This window comes from Heterodontus francisci, chromosome 17, assembly GCF_036365525.1.
Source record: "Heterodontus francisci isolate sHetFra1 chromosome 17, sHetFra1.hap1, whole genome shotgun sequence".
NCBI lineage: Eukaryota > Metazoa > Chordata > Chondrichthyes > Heterodontiformes > Heterodontidae > Heterodontus > Heterodontus francisci.
Genome location: NC_090387.1, coordinates 43,128,353 through 43,145,524, shown reverse-complemented (window position 1 = coordinate 43,145,524; position 17,172 = coordinate 43,128,353). Strand labels below are relative to the sequence as shown.

Below are 17,172 nucleotides of genomic sequence, written 5' to 3'. Positions count from 1 at the left end.
CTGCAACCAGACTGCACAAAGTTTAAAGTTTGCCCAATCCCACCATCCCCTACACCCATTACGTTTATTGGACCCCATCCTCCCCCCTGCATTGAGTATTTTAACTCCTGCCCCCTCCCCACCAATGTCACGCCGGCTTTCCCCAGACGGGGAATTAAAGGCATGGGAGTGCCGGCCGCTACACTGAGGATCGCGGTGGGCCTGGAAGATTAAAGGTAAGTTTATTTAAATCTATTCGTCCCATTCATTAAAGTATTGTAATTCAGTTCCCGTCGCCCGGTGGCAGAGGGCCACCACGGAGCGTCGCTGCTGCCAGGAGGATCAGGCTGGGCCCTCCCAGCATCGAGCTCCGTGGTGGGCCTCTGCCACAACCATCTTCCGGCAGCCCCGCCACACACAGCCAGATGTTGTGGGCTTGGTAAAATCCAACCAGTTTCTTACAATCCTATCTGTTTCCCTTAACATCTTGAGAAGCGCAGTTAGTATTTGTTGTTGTTACATGTATAGAGCAACCCCATAGATTGAGGATCAAGATGACACCATTTTATGGGTGGCTGTTTATTGTTGGATGTTCAAAACTGAAACAAGAAGTAAGGAACAAGAACTTTTTGTGACAATAGTTTTTTTTTGTTCTGCTGCTTTATTATATAAATAGGTAAAGGACCAATTTTATCCCTGTCCATCTTGCAGAAACTGGTGGACGGGCAGTTAAAATGGCATGTGTAACAGAATTGTACCGCTCCTGCAGTTTATAATCTTAGCCTACTCTTTTGAGCAGCCAAGAGGGTCACCTGCTGGAAGTCAGTGAGGTTCTACTTTAAATATGCACATTGGGCTCTGATGATGTCATTGATGCCAGACTGCAATTTTAACTGCAGGCTTGTGTGGGGAAATTAATTTGGTTTCCTCATCAGGCCAACCTGGCGACAAGAGGTGGGGAGGCCAGAAGAGGCCCAGAAAATAAGTTAATTTAATCTTTTTTGTTTCCTTTGTGGGTCAGGAGGAACAGATGTGAACAAGGAAAACTTGGGCCTCCCCTACTCCCCAACTGTGATGCCATCTTGCACCACCTCCCAACAACTTATCTGATTTCTGGGGACTATTTCTTTGGGTCCTAGGCCCTAGTCTTCTGCTGCCTGAAATATAATTCCCGTGTCCAGCCAGCTAGCAGGAGACTGGCGGGGTCTATTCAGGTGAGGCTCAGTTGTTAGAAACTCTTGGATGTCTCGCTGCAAAGGGCTGGATGGTATGACATCTCCCTCGGCCCTAGCCCTCACAACTGCCACTGGAATGTAAAAACAGCCGTTAAATTTTAATAAAAACAAGAAATGCTGGACATATTCAGCAGGTCTGGCAGCATCTGTGGAGAGAGAAGCAGAGTTAACGTTTCAAGTCAGTGACCCTTCATCAGAACTGACAAATATTAGAAATGTAAAAGGTTTTAAGAAAATAAAGCAGGGGTGGGGCAAGCGATAACAAAAGAGAAGGTGTTGATAGGATAGGGTCACAGAGAATAAGATCATGAAACGAAGGCAAACAGTATGTTAATGGTGTGGTGAAAGACAAAGTGTTAGTACAGAGAGGGTGTCAATTGACAGTAAAATGAACAGCTCTGGCCCCAAGCACAGACATGAAAAAAACAGTGAGTGGGCACAGTAGAACCACAGTAAACAAACCAAAATAAAATAAACAAATAAAAAAGAAAAAATAACTAAAAATAAAAAGGGGGGCCCGTCACGGTCTGAAATTATTGAACTCGGTGTTCAATCCGGCAGGCTGTAGAGTGCCTAATCGGTAAATGAGGTGCTGTTCCTCGAGCTTGCGTTGATGTTCGCTGGAACACTGCAGCAATCCCAGGACAGAGATGTGAGCATGAGTGCAGTGGGGGCTGCTTCACCTGAAAGGAGTGTTTGGGGCCTTGGATAGTGAGGAGAGAGGAGGTAAATGGGCAGGTATTACACCTCCTGTGATTGCAGGGGAAAGAGCCGTGGGAAGGGGACGAGGTGGTGGGGGTAATGGAGGTGTGACCAGGGTGTCATGGAGGGAACGATCCCTTCAGAATGCTGAGAGGGGAAGGGAGGGGAAGATACGTTTGGTAGTGGCATCATGCTGGAGGTGGCGGAAATGGCGGAGGATGATCCTTTGGATGTGGAGGCTGGTGGGGTGGAAAGTTAGGATAAGGGGAACCCTGTCGCGGTTCTGGGAGGGAGGGGAAGGGGGTGAGGGTAGAGGTGCGGGAAATGGGCCAGACACGGTTGAGGGCCCTGTCAACCACAGCGTGAGGGACTCCTTGGTTGATGACAAAGGAAGACATATCAGAAGTGCTGTCGTGGAAGGTTGCATCATCAGAGCAGGTGCGTCAGAGACCGAGAAACTGGGAGAATGGAACGGAGTCCTTACAGGAGCCAGGGTGTGAAGAAGTGTAGTCGAGGTAGCTGTGGGAGTCAGTGGGCTTATAATGATTATTAGTAGACAGCCTATCCCCAGAGATGGAGACAGAGAAGGAAGGGAAGTGTCGGAGATGGACCATGTAAAGGTGAGAAAAAGGTGGAAATTAGAAGCAAAGTTGATAAAGTTTCCCTCCCTCCCAGAACCACGACAGAGTTCCCCTTATCCTCACTTTCCACCCCACCAGTCTCCACATCCAAAGGATCATTCTCCACCATTTCCGCCACATCCAGCATGATGCCACTACCAAACGCATCTTCCCCTCCCTCCCCCTGTCAGCATTCTGAAGGAATTGTTCCCTCCATGACAACCTCGTCATTCCTCCATTACCCCCACTGCCTCATCCCCTTCCCATGGCACTTACCCCTGCAATCGCAGGAGGTGTAATACCTGCCCATTTACCTCCTCTCTCCTCACTATCCAAGGCCCCCAAACACTCCTTTCAGGTGAAGCAGCGATTTACTTGTATTTCTTTCAATGTAGTATACTGTATTCACTGCTCACAATGTGGTCTCCTCTACATTGGAGAGACCAAACGCAGATTGGGTGACCGCTTTGTGGAACACCTCTGCTCAGTCCGTAAGCATGACCCTGAGCTTCCGGTTGCTGGCCATTTCAACACAACCCCCTGCTCTCATGCTCACATCTCTGTCCTGTGGTTGCTGCAATGTTCCAGCGAACATCAAAGCAAGCTCAAGGAACAGCACCTCGTTTACCGATTAGGCACACTACAGCCTGCCGGACTGAAGCTTGAATTCAATAATTTCAGAGCGTGACGAGCCCCCCTTTTTATTTTTAGTTATTTTTTCTTTTTTATTTGTTTATTTTATTTTAGTTTGTTTAGTTTGTTTCTACTGTGCCTACCCACTGTTTTTTTTTCATGTTTGTGCTTGGAGCCAGGGCTGATCATTTTTCTATCAATTGACACCCTCTCTGTACGAACGCTTTGTCTTTCACCACACCATTAACATACCGTTTGCCTTTGTTCCATAAGCTTCTGGTCAGTTATTCTCTGTGACCTTGTCCTATCAACACCTCTTTTGTTATCTCTTGCCCTACCCCCACTTTACTTGCTTAAAACCATTTACATTTCTAATATTTGCCAGTTCTGATGAAGGGTCACTGACCTCAAACATTAACTCTGCTTCTCTCTCCACAGATGCTGCAAGACCTGCTGAGTATTTCCAGCATTTTATTTCAGATTTACATCATCTGCAGTATTTTGCTGTTAATTTTTAATAGTTGCTTTTGATGATGTGTTTTGAGGAGTAGAAATCCAGAAGATAAGAAGACTTTATTCAAAAGTTCACAAGGTAGGTTTGATTGAAGAAGGCCCATTGGATCTTTCCCTTCCAGAATACCAACCCCATTCTTTATATTTTCAGCTTGAATTAATTGTTTCATTTGTTTCCTCAATTTATGATCTGCAGGGATTTGAGTCCAGTAATTTGTGTAATGCTGGTAGTAAGGATTGCACACTCATTTAGTTTTTGTATGGAGTGCTTGCAAACTGTATGTTTTGTTATCTTTTTTTGTTGGCTTGTACTTCAGTGTTTGTTCTCATTATTGTTACCATTATTATTTATTGAGTTACTGATTTTGCAGAGCCCAATGATTGTGTTTATACCAATGTTATCCAGGTTTAGGACTCTACATTTATACTGAGATGAAAAGGAGTGTTGTGTCTTGGTGTGTTTTTGTTCCCATGACCATGTAATATCTGTATGCAGTTACTGGGGCTCTAGATTTAATTTCAGCTGCAGATGCTTGTAATTCATTAGAGGGGGAATTTTATGCTCTCCCTGCGGTGACACTGGAGGCGGGGAGAGCATATAATCGGGCAGGATGTTAGCGGGAGGACCCAGCCATTTTCCTGGCTCCACCCAAATTGAGTCCAGGGCAGGAAGGCCTGTGAATAGCCTTCTCACCCCACTGCTAACTGAGGCCCTTAAATGGACAATTAATGCCCAAATAAGCACCGCATCCTGCCGACACCGAAATTAACCCAGGGCCTGTTGTCCCACAGGGAGCATGCCAAGCAAACCCGTGTAGGTTACTTGCTGGCTCTGGTTGGTGGCGGTGGGGGGGGGGGGGGTCCCTCTTTAAAAAGCACCTAGTGCCTGAACAAATGGCCCAGCATCGGGAAGGGAAGCCCACTGAGAACCACCGCCTGCTCTTTCTGGACTCCCCTCACCCACGACCCCACGCCGCGAAACCCCTGCCGCCCTGATGTATCTGGGGCCTGGGTCCAGTGCGTCAAGTGAGTCCATTACTGGCAGCAGCCCTGCTTCCTCAGTTAAAGCGCCGCCGGCTTCCGATTGGCCGACAGCTCAGCAGGCGGGACTTCCGTTGCTGGGGTCCTTGATCCCGGGGAAGGCCTGCTCCTGTCCACTTAAGTGCCTAATTGGCACTTGATTTGGCGGGCCTTCCCCAGAGAAGTCGATGTGAGACTGTCGCTGCACTTTAGCTGGCAGCCGAGCCCCCTGTTGCCCAGATAAGATCCTGGCCAATATGTGTAGACTTTGAATTTGCGCTATTCCATGTTTTCATCTGTAATTCTGTTGTGTACAGCAGGAATTCTTGTCTATCTTCTTCAGTATTTAAACCTCTCATCCTCTATTTGGGTTGTGAAGTTCTAACACCTCACATACCAGAGTATCATAGGGTATTTAGCCACAATATGGTAGTAAGTTTTCTTTTGAAGTACAATGTCTGAACTGTCATCTTTCACGCAGTTTAGCTATCCTTTTGTCTGTAGCATTTTCAATAGTGTTTGTACCTTCCATCCCCATTTGTTTTAATGTTTTGTTTTGATTTAATGAAGCCGCTTTGAAAAGTGAAGGTCTGTGCCTACTGTGTATTAATAATGTGGGATCAGAGGTGTCTGCCAGTGCTTTGTGAGATGGAATGTAGTGTTGTAGGCTCAGATTTTGTCACATCATGCTCATTTCACTGAGAAGAAAATGTTTTGTGAGAATTATGCTCACCTGGAGCTGCTGTATAAATTGGTAGTTTTTTTGTCTTGTCGGATGAAGGTGATCAGCAAGGAGCCATTTTGGTTTTCTTTTGGGTGCTTTTGCTTTGGTTGGCATGATGAAAGTTGTCTATGTTGCCATCTGTCACTAACTTAAACCTTTTGTTTGGAGATTCACAACTGTCTGTTATGTGCTGTGATAGTTGTGAGGGCTCTGGCATGAAGTTTGGTGGAGTACTTGGCTGTTTTCAGTAGTACACAGTTCCGTGTCAAAAGCTGAATTTGGTTGTTGCTCAGAAATATTTATTTTTTGCTGTGTTGTCTCTGTCACTCCATGGGTTGAATTTTTAAAGCTCGCCGCCGATCTCGGTGGCGAACTTCCAAAACGGCGCGGCACACACGCGAGATGTGAGCTGTGGAGCCGCTGCCATATTTGGCACAGCGGCTCATTTACATGGAGGGGGAGCACTGTCCACCCCCATGATGTAGAAAGGCGGGTGCTCCATCGCCAGCAACGGCGTCCAGCGCCACCGTGCAGGCGCTGCGCCGTTTTTAAAGGGCTTCAAGCCCTTACAAGTCATTTAAATTTTTAAAGTGAACTGCAAGTTGTAGTTAAATTTAAACATTCAATTAAAGATTGAAGCCCCTGCCCCTCACCCCACAATGACCAAACGGTTTATTTATTTCCTTCTCCCTCCCAAGAAAGCTTTTTGCCAATCCTGAACTTTCCTCCCTGAACTTTAATATCTTTGACCTTCTACCCCTTCCCACCGTCCCCTCAACCAATAGTAAGAGTTTTCCCCGCTCCACCCCTGCCCTGAAAACTTCACTCCTCCCCACTCCCCACTAGTGTTCTGCTTCGGATCTCCGAATGGAGATCCAAAGGCATGGGAGTTCCGGCAGCCGGCCGGAATATCGGAGTAGGATGGCCACCGTGAACAGGTAAATGTTTATTCATCTAATTTGAATTAATTAACATATTTTAATTAGGTCCCTGTCGCCAAGTGGCCGGGGTGGGGGGTGGGGGCACCATGACATATTGCCTCTGCCGGTAATATGGGGCGAGGCCTTCCTGGCATTGAGGCCTGTAGTGGGCCTCTCCCGGAGATATTTTCCAGGCCCCCACCCCAGCCCTGACCCCTGGCGTGGGGGAGGGGGAACTGGTAAAATCCAGCCCCATGTTACCAAAGTTTGATCCATTTCTTGCATTTGTTGAACTACTGAGTCCCATTTTTCTATTTTAATAGTGTATTGCATATCTTCAGATCAGTCAGACATGTTAGTTTGAAAGCCTAGCATGTAATCTATTTTTCAGTGTTAATAGTGGTATATTTTAATATTGAAGATTTTACTCTTTGTATCATGGGCATATGAGCTCTTTCATCATTTAGAATTAATTTCTGATTGGATGGGCTATGTCTGTTGTTCTGGCTTCCTCAAGCGTATCTTCCATACATCAACTTTCATGAAGTGATTGACGCTTTTCTTTTTAAAGCATATCTTCTTATGTTGCCCTGTGATGATAATGTGTGAGAAGGCCTAAACATCTGAGGATAAACAATTGGTTTGGGGCCTGCGCCTGTTCTATAAAATCATTTTAGAAACAGAGGTTTGTTGTATAATAAGAGATGGCTTTTCACATTCAGATCAGCAGTCAGAATAAGCATACTACTATTTGCTGCTGTATTCTTAACAAAACCTTTACATTTCATTGATATTATCTAACTTGCATTTAAATGGAGGCTATTCTATGATCATACATTAATTTTATTATGCATAGACTTGTATTAAAGCAACTTGAATGTGATTGAAATGAACAAGAGGAAATCAGGACATTTAAAACTTACATATAAATGGATTTTGACCAGTTCTGAATTGGATATAAGTGGATTTGACAGTATCGGCAAATCACTACAAAAGCTGATACTTCTATGGACAGTTAAAAAGAAGACAGGAGTTTAATTAAACCTATATAGAAAGATGTATTTGGAATTTGCAGATGTTCTTTCATTTCCAGACATGCTTGTCTAATGCTAAAATTGCACTGTTTTTTTCACAGAATTTTTACAAATTTTGGGATTTTAATTGAACTAAATGGGCCATCTCATTTCAAATATGAATGTTAATGGATTTCACAACAGTTATCATAGTGTGAGTTTTCTAATTAGCTGCTTTTATTTTATGCCATATTTATAACCTGCTGTGTTTAGTGGTATTAGTTAACTAATAATTAATGAATAATATTTAAATATTTACAGAAGGTTTTTTTAAAAATGGAATTTAAAATGCTCCCTGTGGCCTAATGGTGTGGTACTGGCTAAACAGAGTGAGAAAGTGCAAGGTTCAATCTGTTTTCAGCACCAATCAGTCAGGACAATGGTGGGCCCACTAACACATGGTTTCAGGGTCTTCAGATTGGGAAAAGGGAAAGTCAGCCTTGATTCTCTTGTCTGAGTGCTACTCAGTACCTCCACAAGAAAATAACAAAATATGGGTGATGGAAGAGAATATAATAGGGTGTGGCTGCGATGGTGAGTAGCTTCCTACCACATTGCCATGAAGGGCTGAATTTTGTTGAGCTCCCGATGTTGGGCTCCGTGGCTGGGTGGGGACGGAAGATTGCTGAGGCAGCGGCCCACCACAGAGCCTGAAGCCAGGATTGTCGGGCCTGATCTTTCCGGCAGCGGCAAAGCTCCGTGGCGGCTCCCCCGCCGCTCGGTGACGGGACCCAACTTTAAATATTTCAATAAAGTCCATGAATAAATTAATGTACCTTTCACTGTGATCTTGCCGGCTGTCCGCGATCTTGCTTGCAGCAGCCGGCACTCACGAGCTTTTACTTTCCTGTCCAGGGAAAGCTGGAGCCACCAAAGTGGGGAAGGGGGGAGCTTAGGATTTTTATGCAGTGGTGGGGAGTAGACGGGTCAAATCTGCATGTGTAGTGCAGGGGAGGGGTGAAGGGGTGACCTCTGCACTTTGCAGAGTTGTGGGGGGGAAGGTCACATATTAAACACGTGTTTTTTTGGGGGGGAACAGGGCAGCTATTTATTTTCTTTGCATTGGTGGGGGGGCTGGGGTACGGGCCAAAAATCAATTAACAGTGTTTTTGACGGAGCTGGGTGCGGATAAGGGCCTCAACTGCGCAGATCTGGCAGCCCTTTAAAGATGGCGCCAGCGCCTGCGCAGAGGCAGCTGACACCATTGCAGTGTCCGCCCCCGCCACGTGATTGGGGAGGCGGACTGCCCAGCGTATGCAGATGCGTCACCTCACGCTAGTTCACGGCGGCACGGAGGCACACAGCCCTTACGGCAGCAGGAGAATAAAATTCAGCCCATAGAATGGGAATTAGAAAAATGGTGCCAGAGAACTGCCATGACCAACATGTCATTAACTTTAGAAAATAAAGAGGAAGAATAGGAGAAAATTTGGGAAAAAGTGAAGACAAATAGCATTTTTAACATTTGTCTTTACTTTTTCAATGACTGCTTAAGAGCCTGGGTTTGATGCATATAAGTGCTTTTATATGTAATTTGGAAAATTTTCAAAAAACTAGTCATTACAATTACAGCATAGGCCCTGAAAAATTACCAGTTTACAAATTTTATGCTGTAAAATAAAGTAGTAAGGTGCCTTTAAATACAGAACTACATATCGCACAGTTCTATAGACTTAATTAAATTTACATTTTTTGCTATCCACTTGTCAGAACAGAAGTAAGTGAAGTTTCAACTTTTCATAAAACTCAAAATATAATTTCTATCATTACTTTTGTTCAATTTAGTTGCCTATAAACCTCACAATGTCTTCCTTTAGTCAAGAAGGTGGGACAGTCTGCAGTCTAATGCAACTCTGTTTAAACCAACAGGAGGGTCTTATTACAAGGCAAGGTTTGATTACTTCAGCAGAGATACAATACCAGGATCTCCATCCAGTGTTTGGCTTAGAATCTGTAAAGCCATTCTATAGAAGTTACCTTGATTAGAATAAGGAACAGACCTGGGACTCAAACTCAGATGTTCTGAGTGGAATCTGGTGTTCTACATCAATAATTAATCACTCTCTAAATAGAGCCTAATGTGCAGAAATATAGGGCTGAATTTTAACAGCTCCCCAGCGTCAGGGGTCATGGCGGAAAATACCTCCGGGAGAGGCCCGCTATGGGCCTCGACGTCAGGAAGGCCCCGCCCCATTTTACCGGTGGCGGCGAGGCTTCGGGGCAGTCCCCTTGCCCCTTGGCAATAAAAACGGCATATAAATATTAAAATCAATGCTAATAAATGAATAATTACCTACCTCATTGCGACGGCCATCCCTAGCTGATATTCCAGCCGGTTGTCGGAAGTCCGGCGCCTTCGGATCTCCGTTTAGACATCCAAGGCATAACACTGGTGGGGAGGGGGCAGAAGTGAAATCCTCAAGGCATGTTGGGGGGGTGCGGGGAGAGCGGGGAAAACTCTGACTATTGGCTGAGGGGATGGTGGGAAGGGGTTGAAGGGCAGAGGTAACAAAGTTCAGGGGTAAAGTTCGGGTTGGGAAGAATAGATTTTTTTTGGGTGGAGAGGGCCATAAATAAATAGTCATTGGTGGGGTGGGGGTTGGGGGGGTGGAAGAGGGGCTTCGATATTTTATTACATTTATAAATGTTACTGTTCCCTGCATGTCACTTTAAAAAGTAAAATTACCGGTAAGGGCTTCAAGCCCTTAAAAAATGGTCTTGTGCATGCACCGCATCGTCTTGGAAAAACTCAGCCCATAGTGTGTCAATTCAGTATTCAAATTTCTGTGAATCTTCCATTGCTCCATTTTTAAATTCAGTATTCCAATTCGGAAGAGTATTATTTTAAAACATTAATTTCGATCGAAGGTAGCTTTACCAGCAATGCTAGAAGTCTTTGTCCAATGTGTAGCTGAGATTTCCAAACTATGAAAGTCCCAGATTCCAACCCCTGGTCAACGGTGAGTTAGCTGGTCTCCTAGGAGGGCAGTAGGGGTGCTAAAATTGGCATGAGTGTCTGTCCCTTGGTAAGGGGAGGGGGGAATATATGCCAGTATTCCCTTTCTTGATGAATATCCAGTGACCCCTGTTAAGAGGTATGAATATGTGAATGTTGATTAGGGGAGGATCAGTCTCAGTTAGAACATCACCACCTCCCCCCCCACCCCCACCCTGGTTGAATAACCTGTTGCCAAATTAATAATGCTAACTAGGACAAGGTACAGAAGGTTATCAGCCTCTATAGAAACAGCAAAAAAATTGGTGCTTCGGGAAAGGGGACAAAACAGGAGAAAATTGGTAAAACAAATCAGATTTCATAAAACCAAAGGGGGAAAAAACCTTTAAAAGTGCTTCATTTCTCGAGGGGTTAACTGTCATGTTGTGTGATTTTGCTGTAATATATTACTGTAATCTCTAATTACAAATTTATAACAGATAACATTATAATGAAAAAAATTCATATAATCAATCTTTATTGCCAGGATCTGTACAAATTTTATGGTGCACAGTTTAAATTGCAGTGAGTCATTCAGAGTCTCCTTGCAAATGTTTGCTGAGAAATGCTTCTCATTTTAATGTAACACTATTTTAAACATATGTGCATGTAACCTTGTGTTTCTGAACTTTACTCATTGCTTCTTAAAACCAATATGAGGATACGTCTGAAATGGTGAAAGTTAGTCATCAATTTACATTACTAAATTTTGTCACATGGTGTGGAAAATTCCAAATAAAACTATTAAAAATAACTTTTCAAAAATTTACTTCAAAGGACTGAATTTGACTGTGTGATTAGTGAAATATGAATTGGATGGTCAACTAATAGCTGGCTGCTCACTGCTGCTCTCATAAGTTCATGCTCCAATTGTTGCTGACACTCAAACCCACTAACCAGCATATGTGGCAAGTTTTATCAGATCTTAGCCAGGCCACTAAGTGAGAAAACTGACACTGTTCATCACATCTTAGTACCCTTGCATTATGCTGGCAATATGACAGAGCTGTGCTAGTGTTTGCAGCCCATATGTCCATCTTCCCAACTGCATGGAGGAATGGGGCTTTAGGTGTGGAAGGGAGCAGATTTTTAATATTAAATTTATGCAGCATTTTTTGTAGGAACAAAATTAGATCCTCAGAATAGTATGCTAGCTATGTGGGATTTGATCTGATGCAGAAGCTGTGGCTGGATTAATGTACAATGCATAGTTGTATTAAACTTAGCACCTCAGTCTCTAGTTTTATGATTTCAACCTAGGAGTCCCTAGTATAGCTTTAGCATTCTCTAATGCATAGACCATAATCAATTAAATCATAACACTTTGAACCTTGTTTAATGCTATATATTGTGTGACAGAATAAACTTCACAGAGATGCTGCATATTTGTGGTTCAATGTTTTTTTAAACATCAAAACATCCACAATGTTGATTTTAGCAGACAGAAAATAAAATGTCCTTGTTCAGTGTCCCAACCCTCTGGGCTAATATGCAAGCTTAAATCCTTGGTCTATTTTTGCTCAAATATTTTCAGCTGCTTAATGACCCTGAACGGAGGTTTATCATAATATCGGTTGTCTAGTGCAATAATAACATTTGTAGTCTTTAATATGTTCTAAGGTTTTTTTCAAAGTGAACCAAACTGTTCAGAGCAGGGATGTGTAAGGACTTGGTCACATCCAACAGTTCTGTGGAATTTTGATATTACTGCCAAAGTGGTGCTAGAGCAAATATTTCAGCTTGACAGTATTTAAATAGCAGAAAATGGCCGAAGAAGTCTAAGATGCACAGTAGTCTTTTAACTTGTGTGGGATTTGTGTCCTTACATATATACTGAGATGTGTTATAACACTCCATTAAAAGAAGAGGTGCGGGAGTTCCAAATGATTTTATCTGGAAAGCTATGTGTTAACATATAAAGTAAAATGTTTGTGCATTATTAAACATTTGTGATCTTAGTCTAGAACTTGAGCTTCTTAAATTTAAGATATCTTTTTGAAGCTTAGTTGCAAATACCCATGGCTTTTTTATGATTATAATCATGTGTTACAGCAGCCAATAATGAAGCAGCAAAAATAATCAGCTTTAAAAGGTATTGCCTCAGTTAACCAAAACAAAACTGCCTTTAATTTTCAGTCAGAAGCCTGGCTTCAACGTAGAAATGTAGTCATTCTGAATAACAATTCAGCCATTTATCATTTCAATATTTTGCATAAGATCGTGCTGCGTGTCTCTGAAAAAATAGCCTTAACCTTAAGGTGCAGATATATTACAGGGTAAAAGTCTCAGACCATTTTAGCTAAACAGGATAAACGGGTGCAAAAGTGAGTAAAGTAGATGCAGGCATAGGGAATAATTCAGTGTGGCTCATCGTTTATTCAGAATTGCAAATGCTAATAATCAAGAGAATAATAAGGAGGAAATCAAATGTTAAACTTGAGTTTACAGAAGCGTAGACATAACTGAATATTTTTTGTTTGATGGTTTGAAATTAAGACCAGGCTGTTTTATCCATGTTTTGTGAAATTAGTATAAAACCAGTTCATTCTTATAGATTATTAGAATCCAGAAATGAAGCTGTGAAGCCAGTAAAATGTTAGATCTGGTTTTATTGTTACTGTATATTGAAATAAAAATGCAATTTTGTCAAGTAACTTATGTTAAAATGCTCTACATATTTAACAAAAATCTTTTGTTTTCGATATTAGGAATGGAGGAAGCAAGTTTGTGCCTTGGTGTATCTTCAGCAGTGCCTGAAGCTGATGTCCAGCTCAGCAAACCAGTATTAAATGGCCAGTATCCAATAACCCAGAAGCTGCATCAGCTGACAACACAATTGGGACATGCCTTTCCAGAACTCCAGACCAGACAAAACCCTGAGGAAAAAGCAGCAATTGCGCTGGAGGAAAAGTGTCACATGACTGCAGCTAACCAGCCAATCAACAGCCAAATGACCCTGCTGGCAAATCAGCTGAATACAGATATTGACACCAACTTGGGTCTGAATGGGAGAGTTGACTTACAGCACTTCTTAAATGGACAGAACCTTGGCATAATTTCACAGATGAATGGCACAGAAGATGATGCAAAAAAATCCAGAAAGTACCCATGCCCCATTTGTGGTAAGCGCTTTCGGTTTAACAGCATTTTGTCACTCCATATGCGCACTCACACTGGAGAAAAACCATTCAAATGTCCTTACTGTGATCACAGGGCAGCTCAGAAAGGTAACTTGAAGATTCATCTCCGCACTCACAAACTTGGGAATCTTGGGAAAGGTCGTGGAAGGGTCAGAGAAGAAAATAGGCTTCTACATGAGCTGGAAGAAAGGGCTATCCTGAGGGATAAACAGATGAAAAGTGGCCTAGGCCAGTCAAGAGCTGATGGGAAACAGCATCAGGCTGTCATTAGCTCCAGCAGCTTGCCTTTACCAGCCAGTCAGAGTAGTTCTGATGTTTCTAATACAATCTGCAGTCCCAAGACGACAGGTGCACAAGAAGAACCTGCAGCTGCTATTGTGGGATTCAGATGCACCTTTTGCAAAGGGAAGTTTAAGAAACGTGAGGAACTAGACCGTCATATTCGAATACTCCACAAACCTTACAAGTGCACCCTTTGTGAATTTGCTGCCTCTCAGGAGGAAGACCTGATCAGTCATGTGGAGAAAGCACACATAACTGCTGAGTCAGTGCCGGGTCAAGGGTCAAATGGAAATGGAGAGCAACCCAGCAATGAATTTCGCTGTGAGGTCTGTGGTCAGATCTTCAGCCAGGCCTGGTTCCTGAAAGGTCACATGCGAAAGCACAAGGATTCTTTTGAACATAGCTGTCAGATTTGCGGACGACGATTCAAGGAGCCGTGGTTTCTCAAAAACCACATGAAGGTGCATCTTAACAAATTAGCTGTAAAGCACACATCTCAGAGTAACCCAGAGGTGCCTGTGACTCTAAATAATATGGTGCAAGATTCCCACTCTAATGTCTATTCAGCATATGTATCTTGTTTACAGAGTGGTTTTTTATCGCCTGATAAATTGAGCTTAAATGAACAAAGCCAACTCCATTATAATAAAGCAGAAATTGCTAGGAAGGAAAAAGAAATGCTTGGGAAGCTATTAGTACCCATGAGTAGCAAAACCCATGGTGTAGTGGAAGGAGAAAAACGTTCCTTACTGGGATGTCTGACCCTGGCACCTCCTTTAAAGGCTAGCTGCATGGAACGTTTGCAGGCAGTAGCCCGTGTGGCAGAGTTTGATCCAGTAAACAGCTACCAGGCCTGGCAGCTGGTGACAAGAGGAATGGCTATGGAGCAGGCTGTTCTGCCAAAAAAGCATCTGCATCTCGGTCAGGAAGAAAATCTGGCTAATGCAGGTGTCAACTTTGACAAGGAAAAAGGAGAATTTGTCTCTGTGGTTGGAGATAAATCAAAGCAGAAAGTAGATGGTGACCTGATTCAAAGCACTAAAAGAAGTAACCCAAATGACATTTCTGGGAAAGATGATTTAATGGGAAGCAGGGAATTCATGGTACAAGGGATGAATCAAGGTCTGGAATATAAAATTTCTGGATTAGGACAGAACCATGGAACTATGAAAGAAAAGCCAACTGAATGCCCAGACTGTGGCAGAGTATTTCGAACCTATCATCAAGTTGTTGTCCATTCCAGAGTGCATAAGAAGGGTAGGAAACCTGGAGATGAAGGTGTCCAGGCTGTTTTAGATGAACGACGTGGATCTGGAAGTGACCAAGATTCCCAGTCAGTTAGCAGATCAACTACACCTGGATCATCCAACATAACTGAGGATAACACAACTGCAGGTGGCTTCTCCGTGACAGGAAGTACACAGGAAGATAGTCCAAACCCATCTTCTCCTTCTTCTTCAGGTAACATAAGTATGCTTTTCCCCATTACTGTTTTCATTCTACCTTTTAAATTCCTCAGAATTATCAAGTCAGGAATTGTTTTTTAACTACTAGACAGTTGTGAGTAAAGGTTTGTTCAGAAAGTCTAACTTAAGTCTCACTGACAATGTTATTATGATTATCAAAATTTCTCAACCGCTGACACATTGTCAGTGGACACCAACATTTTAAATTGATTTTAACACTTCTTCACTTGCCTGGGCCCAGCATGCAAGTGAATTGTCTACCTTGATTATTCCTTTTACTTCTTAGTCCATGTCCTTTCTGTTGTAATTTAAAATAAATACACTGATTGCCAATTATCTTGCAAGGTTGGGGAGCTGAATTTCTTGAAGAATATTATGAGATGTGTATGTGTTTCTCTTGCGTATAATAAATGGTCAGATTCCTATTTGATTTCAGAGATATTGGATTCTTGTATATTTACAACAGGCAACATTTATAATTCATAATATAGATTTTAGGCATATTTTCTTTATATCAATATCTATTCAGATTAATGTTTAAAAATATGGGAATTCAATTGGCAGATATGTTTTCTTTAACTCAAAATAATGAACTAAATCAGGGTTCAAACCAAATCAGAAGTTTTTGTGTGTATATGCTGCTAGAAACAGAGAGGAATACATTGAGACTGACAGACGGACCTGTTGGGGTGAGCATGGTGAATGTACTGCAGCTTTTAAGTTAACTGAATGTAATATTTATGTTGCTTTCTCTTTCTTAAATAAGCCACATGTAATCATGAATGAAGAGGCTTGTAATTGTGGTGGAATCTAAGATGTGGGAACATTTTAGTTTTTGTTATGTCTCGTACCACAATGTTCTGGGTAAGCTAAAAATTAGGACAGCCATAATGAAATCAAAGCCAGTGGGGGTGAAGGTGGTCTTCAGTGAAAGTGCAAAAGGGGTAATAGCAAATAGGCCTTCTACAATTGTCTTTTTGTTAACTTCAGTGGAAACTAAAGTTAAGAGAGGTGTAAGATGAGCTACTGATTCACTATCGCACATTCTGCACTCTGGTCAAAGGCCAACTTTACCCCTATTATTCCTATTCAAATTTTTGCTTTTCCACATTTTCTCCATTTTCATTGTTGGAGGGCACAGGGGCAGGATGCAGTGAATGGTCTGGGATAGTCTGCTTTGTGGAATTCTCACTGTGTCACTCCATGACTGACTAGTAGGAGGTGTTGTTCTCTGTGGTGTAACAAGTCCTGCCAATTCTCCCTTCTTGCTCCCTCTTATGGTAATCCTGTCTGTTGCTCTTCTGTTTATGTCTCTGGAAGAGTGACAAAAATCACATTTCTGTTTAGAATTTGGGGTAAAATATGTAACTACAGATATTTTCGTTTGTCACTATGTCAGCATTCTGTTCCAGGTGATAACTATTGTGCCATTGATAAGAATAATTCCATTGATGGCGGTATTGGTGGTGGTATATATAGGCAGCAGCTCTCATTAACAATATTTTACTGAGAATTTCTAGCCAGAAAAAAATGTCATTCCAACCCAGGAGAGCTAATTAGGACATTATAGATTGCTCTGATCACAAAATAAAGAAAACATTGCATGAACAAAGAGGAGGTAATGGAAGGGTAACAAAATACATAAGCTGAATTCATCACTTTTGTTTAGTTCTTCCTTAAACTGGCACATGATCCCTATATAGAATTTTCCTGGGTGGATTAATATATTACCAGTTGAAATAGAAATCTTGACAAAGAAATTGTTAAAATGGTAAGATCCAGACTGCACATTCCAGAGATGCCGACAGTACTTAATGCTATTGTTTAAATACCCATGAAATATGCTGGCTAGTTCCTGAGTAGTGATCCA

The 17,172-nt window shown here is 42.4% G+C and overlaps 1 protein-coding gene across 15 annotated transcripts in view; it reads left to right on the top strand.

The window, feature by feature from the left end:
* znf536 (zinc finger protein 536) overlaps positions 1-17,172 on the top strand; it is a 599,157-nt gene that overhangs the window by 255,308 nt on the left and 326,677 nt on the right. For 13 of the 15 annotated variants that reach the window (XR_010976700.1, XM_068049340.1, XM_068049335.1 and 10 more), the window contains exons 4-5: positions 7,482-7,573; positions 13,123-15,297. Coding sequence is in view for 14 of the 15 variants with exons in the window: in XM_068049340.1 (XP_067905441.1) it covers positions 13,125-15,297 (2,173 nt within the window). In the remaining variant the exon portion in view is untranslated. The remainder of the gene's footprint in view (positions 1-7,481; positions 7,574-13,122; positions 15,298-17,172) is intronic. The other 2 variants (XM_068049339.1, XM_068049334.1) reach the window with 1 other exon arrangement.